The sequence below is a fragment of the Pteronotus mesoamericanus genome, unplaced genomic scaffold, assembly GCF_021234165.1.
Source record: "Pteronotus mesoamericanus isolate MK-2021 breed Mesoamerican mustached bat unplaced genomic scaffold, CSHL_Meso_final contig_2, whole genome shotgun sequence".
Lineage (NCBI taxonomy): Eukaryota > Metazoa > Chordata > Mammalia > Chiroptera > Mormoopidae > Pteronotus > Pteronotus mesoamericanus.
This window is the reverse complement of record NW_026555084.1, coordinates 17,387,569-17,408,844: the sequence shown is the minus strand read 5'-3', so window position 1 is coordinate 17,408,844 and position 21,276 is coordinate 17,387,569. Positions and strand designations below refer to the sequence as shown.

Below are 21,276 nucleotides of genomic sequence, written 5' to 3'. Positions count from 1 at the left end.
CACATGATCATCTCAACAGATGCAGAAAAAGCTTTTCACAAAATTCAACACCCTTATCTTACGTGATAAAGATATTCAAGAAAATAAGAATAGAAATAAATTACCTCAATATCGTAAAGTCAGTATATGCAAAGCCCACAGTTAATATCATATTCAATGATGAAAAGTGGAAAGCTTTTCCTGTAAGATCCGGAATAACACAAGAATGCCTATTTCCATCATTTCTATTCAATATAGTACTCAACGTACTAATTAGAGCACTAAGGCATGAAAAATAAGTAAAAGATATCCAATTTAGAAAGAAAGAAGTAAAATTATTTCTGTACACAGAAGACATGATCTTATATGTAGAACACCCTGAAGTTCCCCCACAAAAAGCCTGTTAAAAATAAGTGAATGCATCAGAGTTGTAGGATAAAAATCGATATATAAAAATCAGTTGCATTTCTATATACTAGCACCAAACAATCTGAAAAGGAAATTAAGAAAAAGCAATCTCATCAGAAAGAAGGGAATATTTAGGAATAAACTTGATGAAGGTGGCAAAAGACTTATACATTGAAAGCTATAAAACATTGCTAAAAGATATTAAAGAAGACACAAGTGGAAATACATCTCATGTTCAGCAATTGGAAGACATAATGTTGTTAAAATGGCCACACTACCCAAAATGTCCTATGGATTCAATGCAATCCCTATCAAAACCTCAATGCTATTTTTTATGGAAATAGAAAATCCAGTCCTGAAAATTATATAAAACCTCAAAATAGACTGAATGCAAAAAAATCTTGAGAAAGACCAAAGCAGGAGGCCTTATGCATCCTGATTTCAAAACATATTACAAAGCTACAGTAATCTAAACCACATGGTATTGGCATAAAGACAGACATATAGACTAATGCGGGGGAAATGGCCCAGAAATAAACCCTTGCCAATGATCTTTATCCCTGGTGCCAAGACTACACAATGGGGAAAGAATGGTCTCTTCGAAAAATGGTGCAGGTAAAAGAATGAAACTGGACCACTATCTGACATCAAAATCAGAGACTTAAATGTGAGACTTGAAACTATAAAACTCCTAGAGGTAAACAGGGGAAAAACTACACGATATTGGTCTTGGCAATGATTTCTTGCTTATGACATCAAAAGCACAGGCAACAAAAGCAAACATAAACTAGTGGGACTGCATCAAATTTAAAAAAACTTCTGCATAGCAACTGGAATAATTAAGAGAGTAAAAAGTCCACCTATGGAATGGGAGAAAATATTTATAAATCATTTACCTGATAAAGGGTTAATATCCAAAATATATAAGGAACTTCTACAACTTAATAGCAAAAATACTAATTTTTGCTAATTTTAAAAAATGGCAAAGGACTTAAGTAGACATTTCTCCAAAGAAGACATAAATGGCCAACAGGTATATGAGAAGATTCTCAACATCACTAATCATCAGGAAAATGAAAATCAAAAACACAATGAGGTATTCCCTCACATCTGCTAGAATGGCCGTTATCAATGCAGAAAACAATGACCAACCAGCCATCGCAGAAAACAGCAAGTATTGGTGAGGATGTGGAAAAGTTGGAATTCTTGTGTACTGTTGGTGGGAAGATAATATAGAACACCTGCTATGGAAAACAGTATGGCATTTCCTAAGAAAATGAAATATAGAATTTCTATATGATTCAATAATTCCAACTGAAATGAGGATCTCAAAGAAATATTTGCACTTCTATATTCAGTGCAGCATGATTCACAATAGACAAGACATGAATGCAGCCTAAATGTTCGCCAACGGGTGAATGGATGGAGAAAATGTTATATATACATACAATCAAATGTTACTCAGCAATGAAAAGGAAGTCCTTTCATATGCTATGTCATGGGTGAACTTTGAGGACATTATGTTACATAAAATAAGGACACTTTTATAACATATCTAAAGTAGTTAAACTCATAGAAGCAGGAAGCGAATGGCGGTTACCATGGAATGAGAGAGGGAAAACTGGGGGAGTTCAGTATTTCGGCCACGCGAGATGAAAAAGTTCTAGAATTCTGACGGACAACAGTATGCACATAGCCACCAATACTGTACGGCACACTTCAAATTTGTGAAGAAGGTGGAGCTTATGCTTTTTTCTTAACCACAATTAAAAAAAAACAACTAACTTAAACACTAAGATTTCCAAAAGACATTCAGCTTCGCCTAGAGCATTAACTTTCAAAAAAAACACAACCAGGAATTATTGAATTTTTAGATTTGGAAAGAGAGCTGTTGTGTCTCTTTATCGCCAGAAAAATATAACCCTTTGCATGCCCCCGAGCCTCTGCAGAACGTTTTCCGGGCTGCGCAGTGGGGCCGTGTCCGTGTGAGGACGGGCAGGGAGGAGGGAAGTGCACACTGGCAGCACTGTGTTCGCGCCAGAAAATGGAAAGAATGCTTCTCTTCACTTGTAACATCATTTCCTTTGACTTTCTAGTTGCATCTGGGATGAAAGGGAACTATTTATAAGACAAAGATTATTTGTGCCATATTATCCAGTTAATATACAGCAAGGGCCATGGGTTCTTTGCTCTTACCCAACCAATGATTTGGAAGAAAGGAATTAGTAGATAATTATGGGCTGTAAAAAGAAAAGGGTATCTGTTGGTACATTAGAATTAATTGGGGAAAAGAAGCCTACCGGCCACACACCACAAACAATAATTATGATTGATCAATAACATTTATCATAATTTTTATATACTATTGTTATTAACTAAGGAACGATGCTGAAGCTCAGTATATCATTTATTCTTGTAGCTCTCCGGTACCAAAAGAGACCGACAGAATACTCCCTTCACATCACAGATGAGAATGAGATGCTGACTAGAGCCAGCACACAAGGCAGAGCCTGAATAAAAACCAGGTATCTTGAACCCCGATTAATACTCCAGCTTTTACTTGGATATGCCACTTCTCACATTTCAAAGGCTTTACAGAAATATCTAAAACTGGGAATAAAGAGAAGGGTGCTATTTAGAGTTCTTAACCTGCCTCTGTATATGTTCCCTCTCTGCCTGGGAGCCAGCTGCCTTCGGACAGAAGCGGCCCTGACCCTAGACAAATGGCAGGTGTAACTCCTATCACATAAGTTGTGATCATTAGGGTCATGGGCTGATAACCAGACACAGACTGAGTTCGATTCTGGGCCTGAGTTTATATTACTGGAGTTCAGGATGGTTGGCTGAAGTCCTGTTTGCCTGATTCCATTTCTGTAGGGCTGCTACAAGGGTGAACACTTAGAAAAAAATTTTTAATGACCAAGGCAAACAAATGGCTTGATTATCCACTAGAGTTATCAAAAGGGTAAAGCATATTTGTTGTTCAATCCTGAGATTCATTTCTTGTTTCCTGAAGCTACCCAGATCCATAAAAATAGTTGACGAAAACTTTCTGACATTTTCTGTTTATTCTAGAGACAAAAATACATCTTTACTTACTCTAAAAGAACTGGAACTACAACTCTGTTCTGATGAAGCAGGGAATTTACAAAGCAGGGAAAAATACATAGCAATACATAACATACTTGCTTCATATCTGAAATGATCCCATTATTCTGCATGGGAAGAAAGGATTTTAAAGCAAAAAGCCAGACATCTAAATGTATTTTCAATGGAATCTTCAAGAACATAAGCAGCCCTCCTATTTAAACTAGGAATTATAGCTGTTTTGAACTGCAAAGTCACCACTTCTATGGGAAAAATAGGGACTGAATTTAGGGGCACCGGGGTTTAAATCCCAGTTTAGGAGATTCAGTAAATTACTTCTCTGAGTCTCAGTTTCCTCATCCGTAAAGTGCGGATAATAACTGCCACCTGGAATGACTTCTATCAGCATTCAGTTAGTGTCTGTAGAGTGCTTTTTAAAGAGTAGGTGTTCAGTAAAATGAAGCAATCGTTACTATATAACCATTCCTTTTCATCAGCGGGCATTTCAAACGCATTATGATGCCATGGTACTGTCGGCATGTATTTTTCAATTATCAGTGCCAAGGCAAATTTGAAGAACAAACCAGCCCACACTTTTGAAGGGGAAGGAACAAGAGTGAATCTCTCCCAACGACTTGAGCATAACATGCAATGGGAAGGAAAAGCATGTGCCAGGTCCCTTCAAATAATCTACGTCATGCTCCAGTTCTTCAAGAGTTTATCCCAGAAATCATAGTCCCAGTCAAAGGCATTCCAAGAACTGTCCAATGAAGGGTGGTGCCCAGAATAATGAGGAAAATGTATCAGGGGTATCGTGGTTGGTGACCCACAGTCCAGGTTTGTCCCGGACGTCTCTGGTGTTAGCCTTGAAAGTCCCACACTCAGGCAAAAAGAGATGGATGGTCATGTTAACCTTAGGTCATAGGACATGTTCCACAGTCACAGAACAGCAGCACCAGAAGGGAGCAAGGAAACTCCCCAGTCCAACCTCTTTGTTGAACAGATGGAAAGTCAGAGCCCAGGTGTGAGCTAATGGCATCTTCACAGGTGCAGAGCTAAAGCCAGGGAGGGTTTCAGATGGCAGGGGAACCCCGCGATTCTAACGCTAGGTCTGCACATGTCATAACAGGAGGAAGAGTTCTGCAGGGGTGAAAGGGCTGACCTTGAACCCAGACTTATGGCATCTATCTTATGTCTCTCAGAAAACCTTTAACTATCTGACCCCTTTAAGCCCCACTACTTTTGACTGAAAATTGGTATTGGTAGCATTGAATCATACAGTGCATATAAAGTATTGGGCTCAGTTCCTGGCCCATAAAAAGCACTAAATAGTTGTTATTATTCTGGGAGGTTTCATTTACTTCTTTTCTTTCTATTATTATTACTATTAATATTATTATTATTATTAGCTACTTAGAGCAAGGGAGACATCCCCAAGGATAATAAAACGCTTTCTTGGACTTTCACTAAAATCATGTGGACTTTAAATGCACCAAAAGACAGTGTCTTATAGTGGCATTTTCTTAAAATAAGTCATTGTGAACGGTGTCACGCTAATCTGAACAATTTTACACTTTTTGAAAAAAGTGCCTTTTGAACTATGAAAAGTATACTCAATTACTTTAGTAATTCAGCTTCAAGGTACTTAATTTGGTTCTTCTAAAAGGCTTCTTTCAAAATTCTGGATCTTTACCATCATCTTCTAGATCTTGAGCCATTTTCTATAGAAGCCAAATTATTAAAAGCACTCACCAAAGAATGGACGCCCTAAAATAGAGTATATTTGAAATGACTTCAAAACCAATAACACGGCAACAGAATTTGCAGAAGAGGATTTTGATTCAGAAGTAACGCTTCATGAATTTAACTAGTATTCAGAAGATTTGGCCTGCTTTGGGATGTAGAAAAGCAAAAGGCACAACTTTTCTTTCTTTTATTCCTCTTTCATTGTTCAGTATTGGAATCTTTTAAAATGAAAGTTACTTCCATACCTAGCAATGTACACTATGATGGGTTAGACAGAGTTGTACAAGACCAGGACAGGTCCCCCGAGGACCACAGTGCCCCCCTCAAATGTGCATCCGATGGGGATGTGCTCGCACAGGAGCGAAAGACAGCCTTTCTCCCTAATTTCATGGACCCGTGAAGATATCTCACAACTTCCTGGTTTCACTGGTAGCCTGCATTGTTTCATATTTGAAAAAAAAGTCTCACTATACCAAGAATGTCACAAGTTTAGGAACTAGACTCCAGGGCAAAAAACAAACAAACAAAAGCATTAATTCAATGAAACTTAATATTCATCCTAAACATGAAATATACATATAGAGTTTAAAATATCTCCCTAAGCAATTAAAAATATAATGTAGTTAGATGTATTTTCCATTGTCAGAGCTCAACTCCAGGTCATTCCCTTCACTTTTGGGTCACATGTAAGGTCAGTGCATTGCAAGGACATATCTATTTTTAAAAAAAACACTAAGAGAACCCAATGGCTGGGCGGCTCCGTTGGTTAAACCACTGTCCCACACACCGAAAGCCTGTGGGTTTGATTTCTGATCAGGGCACATACCTAGGTTGCAGGTTTGATCCCTGGTTGGTGTGTGTACAGGAGGCAACTGATCAGTGTTTTTCTATCGCATCTCCTCTCCCCCACCCCCCGCCCGTTTCTGTGTCTCCCTTCCTCAATAAGTCAATGAACATGTCCTTAGGTGAGGGTTAGGAAAGGGCACTAAGAAAAGGAGGAGAGGGGAAATGGTAGATGAGCGCTTACTAGTTTGCTATGCTATCCAGGTAAATATCAAGTCTACAGCCTGCTCTCTCTACATGATCCTGGATATGCTGATACATGACTGGGTGTGTGTCTTTGTGTGTTGGGAGTGAAGGGCTGCGGAGGAAACAAGTGATCTTAGGAGTCAAGCTAAATAGCTGATAGATGAGTAAGATCACACCTTTCTCTAGTCAATCTCTCGCAAGAGTGAGATGTAAACTAATGACGTACAGAACAGTCAAGATGGGAGTATGCGATTTCTTCATAACATGCAGAAAATGTTTAAGAAATTAAATTGTATATTTTGAGCTGTCATTCATAGATCATTTGGTCGAATAATTTGAGGGGCTAACATTGGATGAGCCAGGTTTACAACTTCTGGCTTTATAACAACTTTATGGGAATGTTTCCCTTTTTGAGGTTGTGTTTTTAGTCATTTTATTTATGATATAGAATATGGGGTTAAGTTTACATCACACCCACTTATACACACACACACACACACACACACGCGCTATACAGAGAGGAAGCCTACATAGTCAAATGAAAAGAATACTGAATTTCTAGCGAGCCAGAGATGGGAGGTTGGGAAATTTACCTACACCATATGAGTTTCTATTTTCTGTCTGGAAAACAGAAGATAGCACCACATATTTTATGGGTTTATCGTGCAGATTAAACAAAGTCACATGAGTACACAGTGCTTCTGTCACATCCAGAACATTACTGGGGCTATTCCCTCTGTGTAGAGTGACTTCCTCCTCCTCAACCTGGCCATGCTAAAGCCCCAGGGTTTTCTTGAACACAACCTGCTCTCTTTTGACTGCACGCCTTTGTGCGTGCTGTTTCTTTGGGCTGGAACACTCTCTTCTTCCTTTTTTGAACAACCAACTTGTACTCTACCTTCAGGACTGAGCCTGGACCCTATTCTTCTGTGACACGTGTGCTGACACCCCTAGACAAGACTGTACTTCCTTTACGTGCCCACAAAGCACCCTAACATCTGGAATCAGAGCCCCATTACCCTGTATTGAAATTGCCAGCTAACTTGCCTGAATTTTCAGTGGATGAAGAGCTCCCTAATAAAGTGTTTGTCCCATTCAGGGTCGCAACCAGGTCTCCTAGCAATGGTCTTTGAAAAAGAGTCAGTGCTGTTGAAGTTGCAGAGATGGCATTCTTTCACACGTTTGATACAAAAGAGAGACATTTGGTTTAATAACAGTGATGCAACCATTAGGTAATCTCTCTGCACCAGGCATTGGCACTTAAGTGCTTTCATGCCTTACTTCACTGAATCCTCACAATATTCCTTGGGAGTGTCTACAACTAGTATCCACACTATACAGAGCAAGAAATGAAGACTCTGAGTCAAAATGGCATTCACGATGGCATGGACTTCAGGTGGTGAAATCGGGAAACAAAGCCAGGTCTTTCTGATGCTAACAAAGCTTTTTCTTAACAACGCTGCTCTACCGTCAAGCTTCCTGAAGAGCGATTAAATAATTCACGCCTCAGTGAATGCCGAGGAATCAATGAGCCCATGGGTGGGCACCATAAATGTTCATTTCACCTGTGCTTTGCCGCGTACTTGTTTTTTCCGCTGCTTCTCTTATTCAGGTGTTTGTTTTAGTAAGCAGGGACGAGGGAATGCTTGCTTCTCAGGAGCTGGGATTGGCTATTTACAATGAGTCTCAGGCTCCTCTCAGGAGACGGTCCCCTCTACGGGCAAATGACAGAACACTGTGGGATAGGTTATTAACAAAGCACGGACCTGAGGTTGCAGAGTGTGTGAAGGCAGGTTAGAGACTTTAAACAGCAATTATTCAATGGAATTGGAAAAGAAAACGGAGGGTCTCTGCAAAGGTAAAATCTAAACGGCAACTTCAGGAGGTCATGGCATGCAGTTTCCGAAAGCGATGGCGTTGGTGGAAGGAGCAGGCAACCGGGTAAAACTGAACATGAACTTGAATTCAACAAATACTTGAAAACTTGCTAAATATGAAACATGGTGCTAGGATCTAGTTAGTTATTTCATAACCAAGGAGAATTTCCTTATTTCACAAAGGAGAAGTCCTCATTTTAGAAACTGAGAATAATTTGCATATCAGACCAAGAGAACATAAGCTTTGTCGTATGTGGGGAGGGCAGAGGGATCTTGCTAAACCCCAGCCCTCATGAGGTCCGCTTTCACGCATCCGAGGGCTTCCCTTTGCTGGTGTGTTTAAACTTCAAGCTGCTTTCCACAGCATTTTTGGTTCTTCAGTCCTCCCCTATCCTCTCTTGCTCATACTATACTCCTTATACTCCGCTCACACTAAACTTTTATATTTCTCCCCAAGTATGCTTTTGTATGCCTCCTGTCTCCAGATCTGGAGTCTCCTGCTCTCTGTCCAGTGCCCCTCCACTCATCCCTCAAGACACTGGGCAAATATTCCTGACGCTTCCGGCTCCTTCAGGGGAAACAAACTGACTCACCCAGTGCGCTCTGGGGGCTGCCTCTCGGGCATCTACCAACCTCAGCCTGTAATGGCTGCTTTTACCCAAACCACAAAACCCTCATGTCCGACGATCATTCACTCATCTGTGTCCCCTTTAAACAGAGCCCAGTAAAGGTTCATTTATGTCATCAGAATGGTTGGTTACTGCTTTGAGGTGTGATATGTGTTCTTTGTAATTGCTTCCTGGATTAAGAAATGACAAGAAGGAAGGAAATAGGAAATATTTATCTATCTAAGTAAACGCGGCCTGTGTTCCGAACACTGGTTCAGCGCCGGATGTGCAGAGGTGTCGCTCCTGCCCTCTTGAGGCCTGCGTTCAACAGTAGGACACTGCAGTGAAGTGACATGAGCAACTTAATTACAGTTTATGACGGGTGGTGAGGTGGAGAGCTGAGGATGTGTCATGGAGGTGGTGGGGAAGTAACTTCAGGTAAGGGGCTGAGGGGAGGTCTTGCTGAGCTGGAGAAATGTGAGCTGACAGCTGAGGGGGGAGGGGTCCAGGACCATGTACATCCACAAAGAAGAGCCATTCAAATGTCCTGGGGTGGGGACAAGGCCAGCATGATCTCCAGGGCAGAGAGCCAGCGCGGCTTGAGGGGCATAAGCCAAGGAACACCGATTATAGACGAAGCTGGACAAATTGTCAGGGAACAGATGGTATAAGGCCTTGTCAGCTAGAGGAACGAGTGTCGCTTAAATGTAGTGGAACCCAGTGGACAATGTCAAGCCACAAATGGGTATGGTTGGATTGGTGTGATATTCATGTTTATGCTATAAGGCGACTTTTATTTAATTTTTAATACATTCTGGATATAGGGATTTAACTTTCTCCCTGGTTTACTCTTCACTTCCTCCTCTTCTCCACTGGGGGCGCCAGAGATTGTCATAAGTATCTGGCCTGGTTTGCGTCCCAAGTAGCTTCTTTGTGACAGTCTCCCCAGAGTTCCTCCGAAAGGCATGTTTAAGGCAGGAATGCTGACAAGAGAGTATGAACAACTGAACAAATAAAAGATTAAAACACACTTAGTTCTTTGAAACAGATCTTTTTATAGACTGCATATGATACAGTAATAAGAATCACTATTTCTCCATAAAACCTATGGGATGCCAAGCCTTTCCATGACTAACTACATTAGGACTGATTAGTAGTGTTATTTTAAGGGAAAGTGGTTGTACAAACAGAAGAAAGTTTTACAGAACAGACCTGAGAATAAGAAGGGCAGAGCCAGGTAACCTGCTAATTAATGACCACCTTACCCATTGGCAGTTTCTGAGTGTTTACCCTGCGCTGCCTTGCACCGTGCTAAGTGCGTTATTACAAACACCGTCACATTGAGCCCTCCATTGGTCAAAGCTGGTAGGAAGGACATTACCCCCTTGACTGAAGTTGGAAAACTGAGGCTCCGGGCCTCTGTGTGACTCGGCCCACGTCTCACCGGTATGAAGTGGTGGAGCTGGCATTTGCGTGAAAGACTGCCTGACTCCAGAGCCCTTCGTGCTAACCAGGCCACTAAAATAAAGAGAATTCCAGAGACTTCCATTCCAGTCTCAGCCCACTTTCTTGCCGTTTTTAGTTTTCTCAGCGATTAAATGGATATCCTCCTCTCCTGAGAGAAGTGGGAGACAGCACAGGTCCAGCCAATGTGTAGCGCATCCCCAATGCCATGAAGTTAATCAAAGTGCTTTGCAAACTGCCAGACGTTACAAAAACAAAACAAAACAAAAATGTATTTTCAGCTAAGGGCTTGATTTTTGCCTTGAAAAGAATACCCATTTCCCAAGATGAATTTCTCAAAAATTCCTCTCTCCCACCCGCCCCCAAATGTGGCTGTCCTCTTTTGGTACTTGATCCAAATTTCATGTTAAGTGTTCATTTATAGCACCTGATCCTCTCTCAGACAGGAGTTGGCAACATAAGGTAAGTTCCCACTGAGTCCTGCTGCTAACTCACTGTGTCGCTTTGGGGAAATCCTCCAAGACCCCAAATACAAAGAGAGAGTGGGTTCACCCAGGTTCAAGGTTATTCCAATTGCAAAGTGCTAGGGTAGGATGTTGCCATGGCTGAGCCGAGAGGAAGAGGAAAGGGGCTAGGTCGTAACATAAGAAGAGTATTCCTCCGATGTAGTTAATGAATCAGGGAGGGGCTCTTGACCCTGCGGAGACCACTGATGTCTTTCCCAATTTGTGCAGGCGTTTGAGATGCATCAGACACCACCCTCCGGGCAGGCACTGCCAATGGTGAACAAAGCCAGCCTGCTTCCTCACCGGCGCGCAGTGAGGTCCCTGCACTCTGTGGAACTCCACCCCGGACACATCAAAAAGTAGGAGCCTGAAAACGGCCGCTCAGCCACAGATGCATCTTGTCCGATAAAGACAGTTTCTAACATCCTTCAAACTTGCCGATGTTTTAAAATAATGGGAGATTTCACACAGACGTTCTCGTTTCCAGCTTCTCTTTTAAAAACCTGAGTATTTGGCAACACGGAGCTGGCATTTCCACAGGGCAGGGAAATGCGGGAGCTGAATAGGAGCTGTCCCCACCCCACCCCACCGGCACACTGCCCCCTATCACACAGCTGAAGCCACTTCAGCTAGTGATCTGCACGCTAGTCCTCTGGTGGCTTCAGCGTGCGTGACTCGAGAAGGAAAACCGTGAGTTTTTTCAACCGCGTTTGTTATCACAAAGGAGAAGCACAGCCAGCTGCCATGGGAGGGGACAGAGAAACTTCCAGTCAGGTGGCCTTCATCTCTGAAGCACTGTCCCCCGCCCTCTCCTCCACAGCAGAGGATGTGGTGACTAAGATGCATGGGGAAAATGGGCGCTGGGAGCCAGGAGACCTGGGTTCATAAAAGGTCTCTCCCTCAACTGGTCTGCTACAATGGGCAAGCAGCTTTCTCCTCCGTGCCTTAGTTTCCCCAGCAGTAAAAGGGAGACGTCCCCCAGACCATAATTGTTACGAGATCCTCCAGGTCGGGACCTGTACAATCCTCAGCCCTCTCGGCTCTCCCCCGAACGCCCAGGGAAGTCTTAAAGGAAATCACGCCGTTCTCCATCTCAGATCTGCAAGCTCACTCGCACTCGCCATCCCCGCAGCCACCAAACTCGGTGGCACCGCCCCGGAGACCTTGGAGGGGAAGGGGGTCACTTCAGGGGAACGGGGCCTCCTCGGTCAGAGAAGTTGGGGCGGCTCGGGAAGGTGCCAGGGCGCCGTGGGATCCCAGCCACCAGCTCGGAGCCCCGCCCGCAGCACCGTCTTCCAGCACGGACCCCAGGCGCGACCGGTCGCCGTTTCTGGAGAGGGCTCGGGCCCAGGACGTCCGCTGGCTGGCCGCTCCCCTTCTCCTCGCTACTCCCCAACCCCCGCCCGCTGTGCCAGACCCCGGAGCCGAGCTGCGCGCTCAGACGGCGCTCGGACCCCTCGGACAGCCGCAGGCGCAGGTGCCGCCCGCGCGGCTCAGCCCCGCCCCGCCGCGCCCCGCCCTCGTTGCCGCCCCTGCGCCCGGGCAGGTGGGTGCCTTCCCCTGCTCTCTCCCCATTTCAGGGACTTCCCTTGTGAGCCCCGGCTCCCCTCCCCGTGAGGAAGCACCCGTCGCAGCGTGTTGGAAGGCGTGAAGGGGGAACCAAGATCTAGGTGAGTGGTGGCCTAGGTTTTCTTTTTCTTTTTAAAGAACCTGCATGCTAAGGGCAGTGTCGGGAAGCTAGGAAGTTAAAAGGGAAGAGAAACAAGACAAAGGCAGCGGTCCAGACAGCGCACCACCACCAGATAGGGCTGGAGCCAATCCTCGCTTGCGCCGACCTGATCCCCCAGCCTCCCACCGACTCCGGTCCGGGCGCACACCGACTTCAAAAGATGTTTGCTGGGCGGACATAAGGGCTGGAGGTATCAACGCTTGTTTCTTTTACTCGGCTCCTTGACAAGCAAAACTGCCTTTGATGGTGGGCTTCCTCTCCACAGGGACTTTCCCCCCCTAAAGCTGAAGGATTTGAACACAGGTAAATAAAACGTGGTGTAGTCACACAGTGGCCCGCTCTGCAGCACTTAACGAGCGGGTCAGAGCTGTGGAGACCAGGCTGCCTAGATGGCAGAGGCATAGTGGTAAGTGATCAAAAGTTGCAAAATGTACCTAGTCTAGGATGTCATTTAGGTGGCTTACTTCAAAACACCTCGCGTTGTAAAGTCGTAGAAAGTGGATTGTAAAATGTGTGCTAGCGTCATGGTTGTGGCTGCCTTTGGGAAGTATCAGTATGAAAAGGGACTGAATTTGGCATGAGGGTCAAGGTGGAGATAATATTTACCTATAACTTTGAATACATAAGAATGATGAAGCAAAAATGATGAAATGTAAACAATATAACTGAGAGTGGTGGCGTTTTTTTTGTTTTTTTTTTAATGATATTTTCTTTCTTCCCTATGGTTCTAAATCTTTCCCAGGTTAAGAAGTTCCGTTTTTTATATGCAATCAAAATACTATGCCTGCACATATGCTGTTGCAATGAAATGTAAACAGTTTTGTCAAAAGCTGCAACTTTCTTGCATCACCACTTAGGTTCGGTTCTTCAGTTCTTGACCATGACACCTACTTTACCTAGGGAGACTTAGCTGCTTAGAAAAGCTCACCTGTTAAAAGCCGTTAACAGTGTAGGCCAAAGGTCAAATGTTGGCATTAGAGGAGTCTGCAGTTAATCTGACCATTGGTTAGGTCAAGGTGGAATCAGAAAACTACCTGTGTTTGTGTAAGACTCATTGTTCTTTCTCTTATGTTTTCTATGTTTAGGAGGTTCATTTGCATGGGTGGTGATTGTCATCTTGACATCTTGAAATGATGCTTATGTTACACTGCAGACTTAGTACCCGGAGGCCGGGAAGGTGTTAGGTTTGGCAGAAGAGTCCTATAGTTCTCCTGGGCCCTGTTCAGCAGAGTAGAAAACACGTGTCTCCACTTTCCTAGCAGAGGAAGGCTGATTTCTTTCTGGATATGAGGGAAAGTTGCCTGATTGGTTATCCACATGGGGAGAAGAGGAGGAAGACAATTCTTAACTGGATTGGGTGTGTTAGGTGCAATGGAGAAGCTGCCACCTAATATTGCTGTCTACCTTTCCCTCCCCTGTGCACATAGTTTCTTCCTGCTAAAAATCACGGGATCTTGGGTGAGCAAAATAGTCTGCACATCAACATGAAATTCTGAAATGTGGCAAATTGCGGTAATAGTCCTCTCTCGTTCGTCTTCGGATTTGACAACTTGCAAAGTCAATGCTGGGCTGCAGGAAGATAGGCTACTGGAGAGAAGCCAGAGGTGTGAAGAAAATATATAAGGATGACAGGATTGGGGTGTGGTGTGAAAACTGTATGGCCTGGGAGGCTTTACATATGAAATAAGAGAGAATGTAGACCCCCTGTCCCTCCCCCGTCCCCAGTTGCTGTGTTAACAATCGCAAAAATCAATGTTCTCTTTAGGACCAATCTTCTCTAATGATGTCTGTGGTTCAGCCCTTACACTGGTCCCCACTTACTCTGGACTGTAGATGCAATAATAGAACACACAGGGCCCCCTGATCGCTCCCTCCTGGCCCGCGATGAAACACTGAGGCTTCCCACATGCTTCTCCTACCCTCTTTTCCGCTGGAATTAAAAGCCCTTTGTTTCTTGAGCCTGGAGAGACAGCTGAGTTCCTTCTATCTGCTGATCTCAATAATCCCCCTGGGCTTCCTCCAGCCACCTGTTACCACCTGCCCCTCCCTGCCCCTCTCCCACACCACTTAATTGGTTGCTTCCTAATTGCTGACACTTTCTTTGCTCCCTATTTAATGGTTCTTTTTAAAGCTCATAAGGCACTTTGCCAGCAGTTGGCTTTTAGTATGAAAAGTAGCAGTTCCGTAATGAGTCTGCCTTTCAAATGAAGGCTTTACTTACATTTTCCTAACGGGAAAATGAGCTTTTCTTCTAGGCTTGTTTATGAGAATCTCAAGTTCTTTTTCAATAACATCCTTAGGCCAGGTTCCCTTGGGACACTTTCTTCAACATGTCTCTAATCTGTATTTCCTGAATATGAAAAAAAAGTCCAAGAGGAACTCAGTCAACGGGTGACAAATTAAGTGAATGCATAAAGTAGTGGACCAACAAATTGATGTATCTCTCTTCTGCTCTCTCGAAATCAATAAAAATGAAAAAATACATGCGAAGGAAATACTGCTACTATTAAAAACAGAAGCAGCTAACATTTATCCTCTACATGTGACGTGCCAGGCATTGTGCTAGTAGCCTTCCATACACTGTCTCATGAACTGCATCTGTCCCATGAGCCATATTTGCCCCAGAGCTAAAAATGGATTTTTAAATATTTGGTATAAAATCCTGATCTTCACCCATTTTTGGTAGGCCTGAAGATCCAGCTCCTGGGCCCACGTTTCTATTGGCAGCAGCCTCTTAGATTGGAGAGCAGTGACCTCTTTTAGATGGAGCCTGGATTCGCCGGGTCGCCAGTGTCCCCACCAGGCACTGGTCTGGTTGGCTCGTTTGCATTGCTGCCTGGCTCCTGTAGATACCTGAGCTTGTGGTTCCCAAGGAAGGCACCGTAGTTTACCCCACTCTCCAGGTGAGGGGCGACGTCACTGGCCCAAAGCCATTTCTCTGTGTTAGTTTTAGAACCAGGGCTCCGGGTGCTGCCTCTTCTTACCAACTTCAGGGGAAGTAAAATTCTTTATGATTAAGTTTAAAAAGGAAAAAAAAAAAAGCCATCAACGTATATTTTTTCCAGGGCTTTTTAGCTCTCGCATATGTCATTTCTTTTGAGCTTCAAAACGGCTCACAGCTATCGAGCACTTGCGCAATGGAAATACTTTACCTATTATCTCATGAAATAACACTTAATCTGCGTTTGCAGGAAGGACCACGAACAGGTTCAGGGGAAGGGAAAAAAAGAAACATATTCAGCAAAATTTAGGAACTTGCTGGGTGGCAAAGCCCAAACTCAGACCTTGTTCTTTTTATATTGTAGGGTGGGAGAAAAGAGATTGGGGGGGGGGTATATTTTTATAATTAAAAAAATTAAAGTTGATCACACATTGGAAAGAGTTTAAAGTTTTTTATTTTGTAGTTCTTGAAGTACTGCTGACCTCATTCTAAACTTGCCTTCATACCCAGAAATGTTTTGCTTTTTTTCTCCTGTGTAAATCAAGGTGCATAATGAGTCCATGAAATGGGTTATCCCAGATGCTTTATGTTCTGTTATTGCTGAAATTATCATTTTCGAGTACAAAAAATTTCTGCTCTAGTGGTACAAGTTAACATTTTGGCCACAGTCTGTACTCAGTGTACCTTGAGTACACCTTTCCTTTGTCAGGTGTTATAAAGCTATCATTTCTTTTTCTCTCCTTGACGTCTGGCTAAGGCTTCTAGACCTCTGTGGGGCGAAGGCGAACGTCTCTGCCAGGATTATGTAACTGAGGACCCAGGCCTGGGCGGACAACCATGGGAGCCAGCACTTCAAGCAAACCCCCAGTTTTTGATGAAAATGAGGATGGTAAGAGATGTATGATAGTTGTACATAAAATACAGAATTTTGCAGAATTCAAATATAAGCTCTTAGTTTCTGAAGTATATTGCAATGTACTGCAAGGGTGAGTCCAAAGACCTTGTATGCTAACAGCTGGATTTTACCTTCCACTTTCCACGGGACTTTGGGCGGCTGTCTGGACCACGACAGTACCAATGTCCTTTGTCCAGAGGGAGCTGTTTGTGGGCACCTGGTCAATAGAAGACCTTGAAATGAAATGATATGTTTGTTCTCTGTGCCGTTCCTTTGACCCTTTACCCCTATCTCTTGCTAGTTGTTAGAGAAAATGTCTTATATTATCAAACCGCATGTGAATGATAATAGATACTCATAGTGCTACAGACTGAAGCGGTTAAGCAGGTGCTCTCTGAGCCTCCTCCTGCCAAGATCCAGGGTCCTAGATGAAGTCCACACGCTGGGTCACAAGAAATAGAATCAATGGGAAGCTTTCAAGACCAGGCTCAGCAAGAAAGGGAATAGAGGCAGGGATCCGGATTCTCGGTCATCCCGCAGCGAGGGGTGCTGCAGCCAGGCACGGCCTCCCGTGACCCCTCTTCCTTCCACGGTAGAAGCTGGAGCAGCCTCATCAGCCTGTGCAGGGTAGCAGCTGTGCTTATAGGTCGTCTGGGGAAAAGGCGGCCCCAGGTCCCAGCTAGTAAGTTGCCCAGACCTCCCAGAGGGAGCCTCCAGAGTCATGGGGGTTCTGCTAGTTGGACCTTAAAGGAGAGGAACAATGAACTAAAATTCCGATCTGAGCACCAGGCCTATTATCAGCTACCTGTGTGGCTTGAGACGTTTATTTATTCCCTATATCTTCAGTTTCCTCATGAATAAAGTGAAGGCTAGGCTAGCCTTGACAGGTTTTTTTTAACTCGAAAGGTTTATCATTTTGAGATCGTAAAGCCACTTGGCGAAAATGATGAAGCAGCGTCAAATTCATCAAGGAAAGTTGACTGTGTTGGAATGTACATTTGATTGCTGGAACGGAAACTGAAATACCAGTGGTTTAGAGAGCATGGGCGTTTTTCTTTCCGCAGATATTCTAAGTATAACGAACAGGCGATAGTGGCTCTGAAAGGTTAGGGACTCTGGCTCTGGCAGGCTTGCTTCCCTCCCCCTCTTTCCGTCCCTGGAGGGTCACTGTCCCCCTCTGGCCCCAGTGTGGCTCAGGGCCACTCCCAAATTCCCACCGGGGAAGGAGGAGGGGGGCAGGGAGGCTGTGCCCACTCCTTTTAAGCACGTGATCTGGTTGGAGCTTGTCACTTTCATTCACATGCACATACAAGGGACCTGGGGAAGTTAGTTTATCTTGTATGGCCCTGAGCCTTCTAAAGATAAGGAGTTCTGTTTTGTTATCAGAGAAGAATCAGCTGTTTGCCATGGTTACAGGGCCAACTGGAAGCCTACTACAATCTTAGTTTTTGAGACTTTGGTTAGAGCCTTTTAAAAACAAAATATCTGACTCATCAGTATGCCTTGTTCCCAGCTATTCACTCATAATTTACAGGCAGATCATTGCTACCTATACAAAATATTGCATAGGAACCCTGAAGTTATATAGTTAGAAAATGGTCTTAAGAAAACCTTTGTCCACTCTTATTTCTGTTGCTTTGTTTTGCTTTATCAAGTAGTAAAGGCAAGGGTCTAGAGACCAGTGATGTTACTTGATTTGACCATCTCTAAAAATAGGAAGACAAGTAGGCTTGGATTTGATTTGTTTGGTTCACTATACTCCCTAGGGATTCAGAGCTCGGGCTGTGCATGGGGCTGATCCTCAGAGAACAGAGTAGACAAGAGGGGCCAGCTTCATGCTTGTAACTTGCTAAGGGTATGTGTCATTTTAAGGGATTAGGAGATAGCATTAGAAAGAGAAAACACAGAAATGTTTAAATCCTCAAATCAGCCAGCCCTTCTCTCATGGGGTGCCCAAGAAAGTTACAGAACCATGGAAGTGTGGCCAACGAGAAAAAGGTACCACTTTTGTAAGTACCTTCAAGAAGCTGTGGAAGAACTAGGTCAGGGTAGAGTCGGGGTTAAGGAGCAAGCAGTTCTGTCCTAGCGCCCTCTAGGTTGCCACTGTTTTGTTGTCCAGCTGCCCAGCCCAAGGAGATGACCCCGCTGTAGCACCCGTAAAGAGAAGAGCTGAGCAGAGCAGGCATCTGTGCTTCCTGGGGGCGAGGCTCTCTGTCTGTTTACATACACAGGCAGATGCAGCAGGGCAAATCCACCTCCTATCAGTCTCTCTACTGCTAGACAGGAGCGGTACAGGAGGGGCCAAGATGGCCCTCGCCCTGCCCTCGGGAAGCATGTCCTAATGGTGGAAGGCGAAAAACAGACAAGCAACCAAATCCAGGTAACTTCAGAGAATGCTAACGTGTCACCAAGGAGGTAGCTCTGGGTGATCTTATGAAGTGTGACAGGACAATGGTGGAGACCATGACAGGTTGGCTATGGCCGGGGCTGGTCTCTCTGGGAAGGTGACGTGTGGGTTGGAGCCTGAAACATTACAAGAAGCAGTGACAATGAGAAGTTCAGGCACAGGAAAAAAGCAAATCCGAAGTCCAAACAATGACAAAATGGGGCATGAGGAGTTGCCTATAATATTCTGATGAATATGAGTTTGTATATGATAAAACTAATTTTTTTAAGATCAGTAAATCTTATAATAAAGATGATTTGGCGCCTTTGATAGCTCTGGGTTGAGAGCACAAGGTAAAATTTTATTTGATTGCTGTGAAGCTTCCCACCAAGAAACAAAAATAACAAAGAAAAAAGCACTGACTAATCAATTAACATTAATGCCTAGGTCATTTTGATCTCCATATTTTAATATAAATAATCAAATCGGGCCAGAATCTAGGGCACCAAAATGAGCCAATTTAATTATTTTAAAAATATTGCTGAAAAGAATCCCAATATGTGATGAAAAAGTGCTTAATATTTCTTTCAAAGTGTTTACTATTCCCAATATTGGTTTGAAGAAAATTCAAACCAATTTTCCTGAGTAATATTTCAAGATCTATTTCTCGTGGAAAGTGCTTTGGTTCATTTTGAAGGTAATTATGGAATAAGATAAAATGTTACTGGATGTCCCTTGAGATAAGCTGTTCTTGCTAGAATTCATCCTGACACTATCTGATACTGATATTGAAAGACTTTTTCTCCTTGTTACTTATGTTGATCTTTATTTAGTGAAAATAAAGTGTAAGATTTATAGTACTGCCGGACTCAATAAGAGTTGCTTATTTGATTAATGTTAGGAGAACTTTTACAAAGGAGATCTCAAATTATACTACTATTTTGTTCTGTGGCTCTAACTTTTATATTTTAGTGCAAACCTACATCCTAATTACTTCTTTATTGTGGGAAAATATATATAACAAAATGTACCATTTTAACTGTTTTTGAGTGTGCAATTCACATTTGGGAGCAACCACTACCATTGTCTAGAACTTTTCCATCTTTCCAAACCAAAACTTCGCCCCCATTAAACAATATCTCCCTGTTCTCTCTCCCCTCTAGGCTCTGGTAACCACCATTCTATTTTGTCTCTATGAATTTGACTATTCTATATAGCTCATAATATTCTTCTGGCTTATTTTGCTTAGTCTAATGTTTTCAAGGTTCATGCATGTTGTAGCATATATTGGAATTCAATTTCTTTTTAAGGCTGAATAATATTCCATTGTATGTAAATACAACATTTTCTTGACTCTGAACCATTCATGGACATTTGATGGTTTTCATCTTTTGACTGTTGTGAACAACACTTCTATGAGCACTGGCGAACAAATACTTGTTTGTGTCCCTGTTCTTAATTACTTTAATTCTATGTAATTTTTTTTGAGGAACTACCAAGCTGTCTTCCACCTAATTTTGTTTAGTGTTTTAGTAATGGAAACCACTTAGAATAAGGGGCTGAAAGCATGTGCTCTGGTATTGGAAAGACATGCACAGGTTCAGATCTTTCCTGTGCCACAGGCTAGCAATGTGAAAAATCAAAGGGGACATAGCTTGATCAGTCATCATAAAACACTGAAGTCAGTTTGACTAATTACAAAGTGTTCTAGAGGGACTTGCAATATCATGTGTCATAAGAAACACTCAAACCTCTAAGAATTTTTATGAGTTTATTTGAGCTAAACTGACGATAATTGCTGGGAAGCAAAACCTCAGCAAGTTGAGAAAATGCTCTGGAGAATGGCAGTTTTGCACCTTGTTTTACACGTTACACTCAAAAGGGGAGGCGTAAGGGGTCCCCTGAAATCCACTGGTGATAGATTAGGGAGGCCGGAGGAAGCAAAGCAGGGAAACCTCTGGGATTGGATAAAAAAGTAAAACGATAGACATTTTTACACTTACACAGGTGAGTACAGGATAGTTAATAGTCAACAATTAACATGGTAACAGTAACCAGGAGGGGAATTGTGGTCTCCCCCTGGTGCAGTGCCTGTGCTTGGAGGGGTCCAGAAAAAGGAAGTTTGATATTCAAAAGGTATGTTACCATAGAGGCATAAAAGGCAACCAGACAGGCTCAGTTAAGGTCACCCTTTGGTGACCTTTGTTAGGGAAACATACCAGCCTAGGATATGACCACCCGCCATGACCTGCTTGTAATTAGGAAGTTTTTAATTTCAGGCCATCCTTTGTGGTTGCTTTAGGTGTCTGAGCGTGTAAGGCCCCACGCAGGCCCCCTGAGCTTGTCAGGTTTGGTATGTGCCCCTTTTCTTTGGCATGTGGAAAAAAGCCCTCAAGCCTAAACAATGACTAGTGAATTCATTCGAAAAAAAGTATTTTCCTATTGTGCAAGATATTAAACCTCCTCAGTTTCTTTATATGTAAACACGTAATAATTGGCTCTACTTCATTGGGCCATTGTAAAGGTTAAATAAAATAATGCAAGTGAAACACTTAGCAAGGTATCTCCCATAAAGTAATCACCCAATTCAATTAATGGCTAATGACAGTATTATTTATTAG

At 43.2% G+C, this 21,276-nt stretch overlaps 1 protein-coding gene across 1 annotated transcript in view; it reads left to right on the top strand.

The window, feature by feature from the left end:
- Window positions 1–12,245: 12,245 nt before the first annotated feature.
- STK32A (serine/threonine kinase 32A) overlaps window positions 12,246–21,276 on the top strand; it is a 91,269-nt gene continuing 82,238 nt past the window's right edge. The window contains exons 1-2 of the mRNA XM_054567935.1: window positions 12,246–12,374; window positions 16,132–16,263. Coding sequence (XP_054423910.1) covers window positions 16,212–16,263 — 52 coding nt within the window. The 5' untranslated portion in view covers window positions 12,246–12,374; window positions 16,132–16,211. The remainder of the gene's footprint in view (window positions 12,375–16,131; window positions 16,264–21,276) is intronic.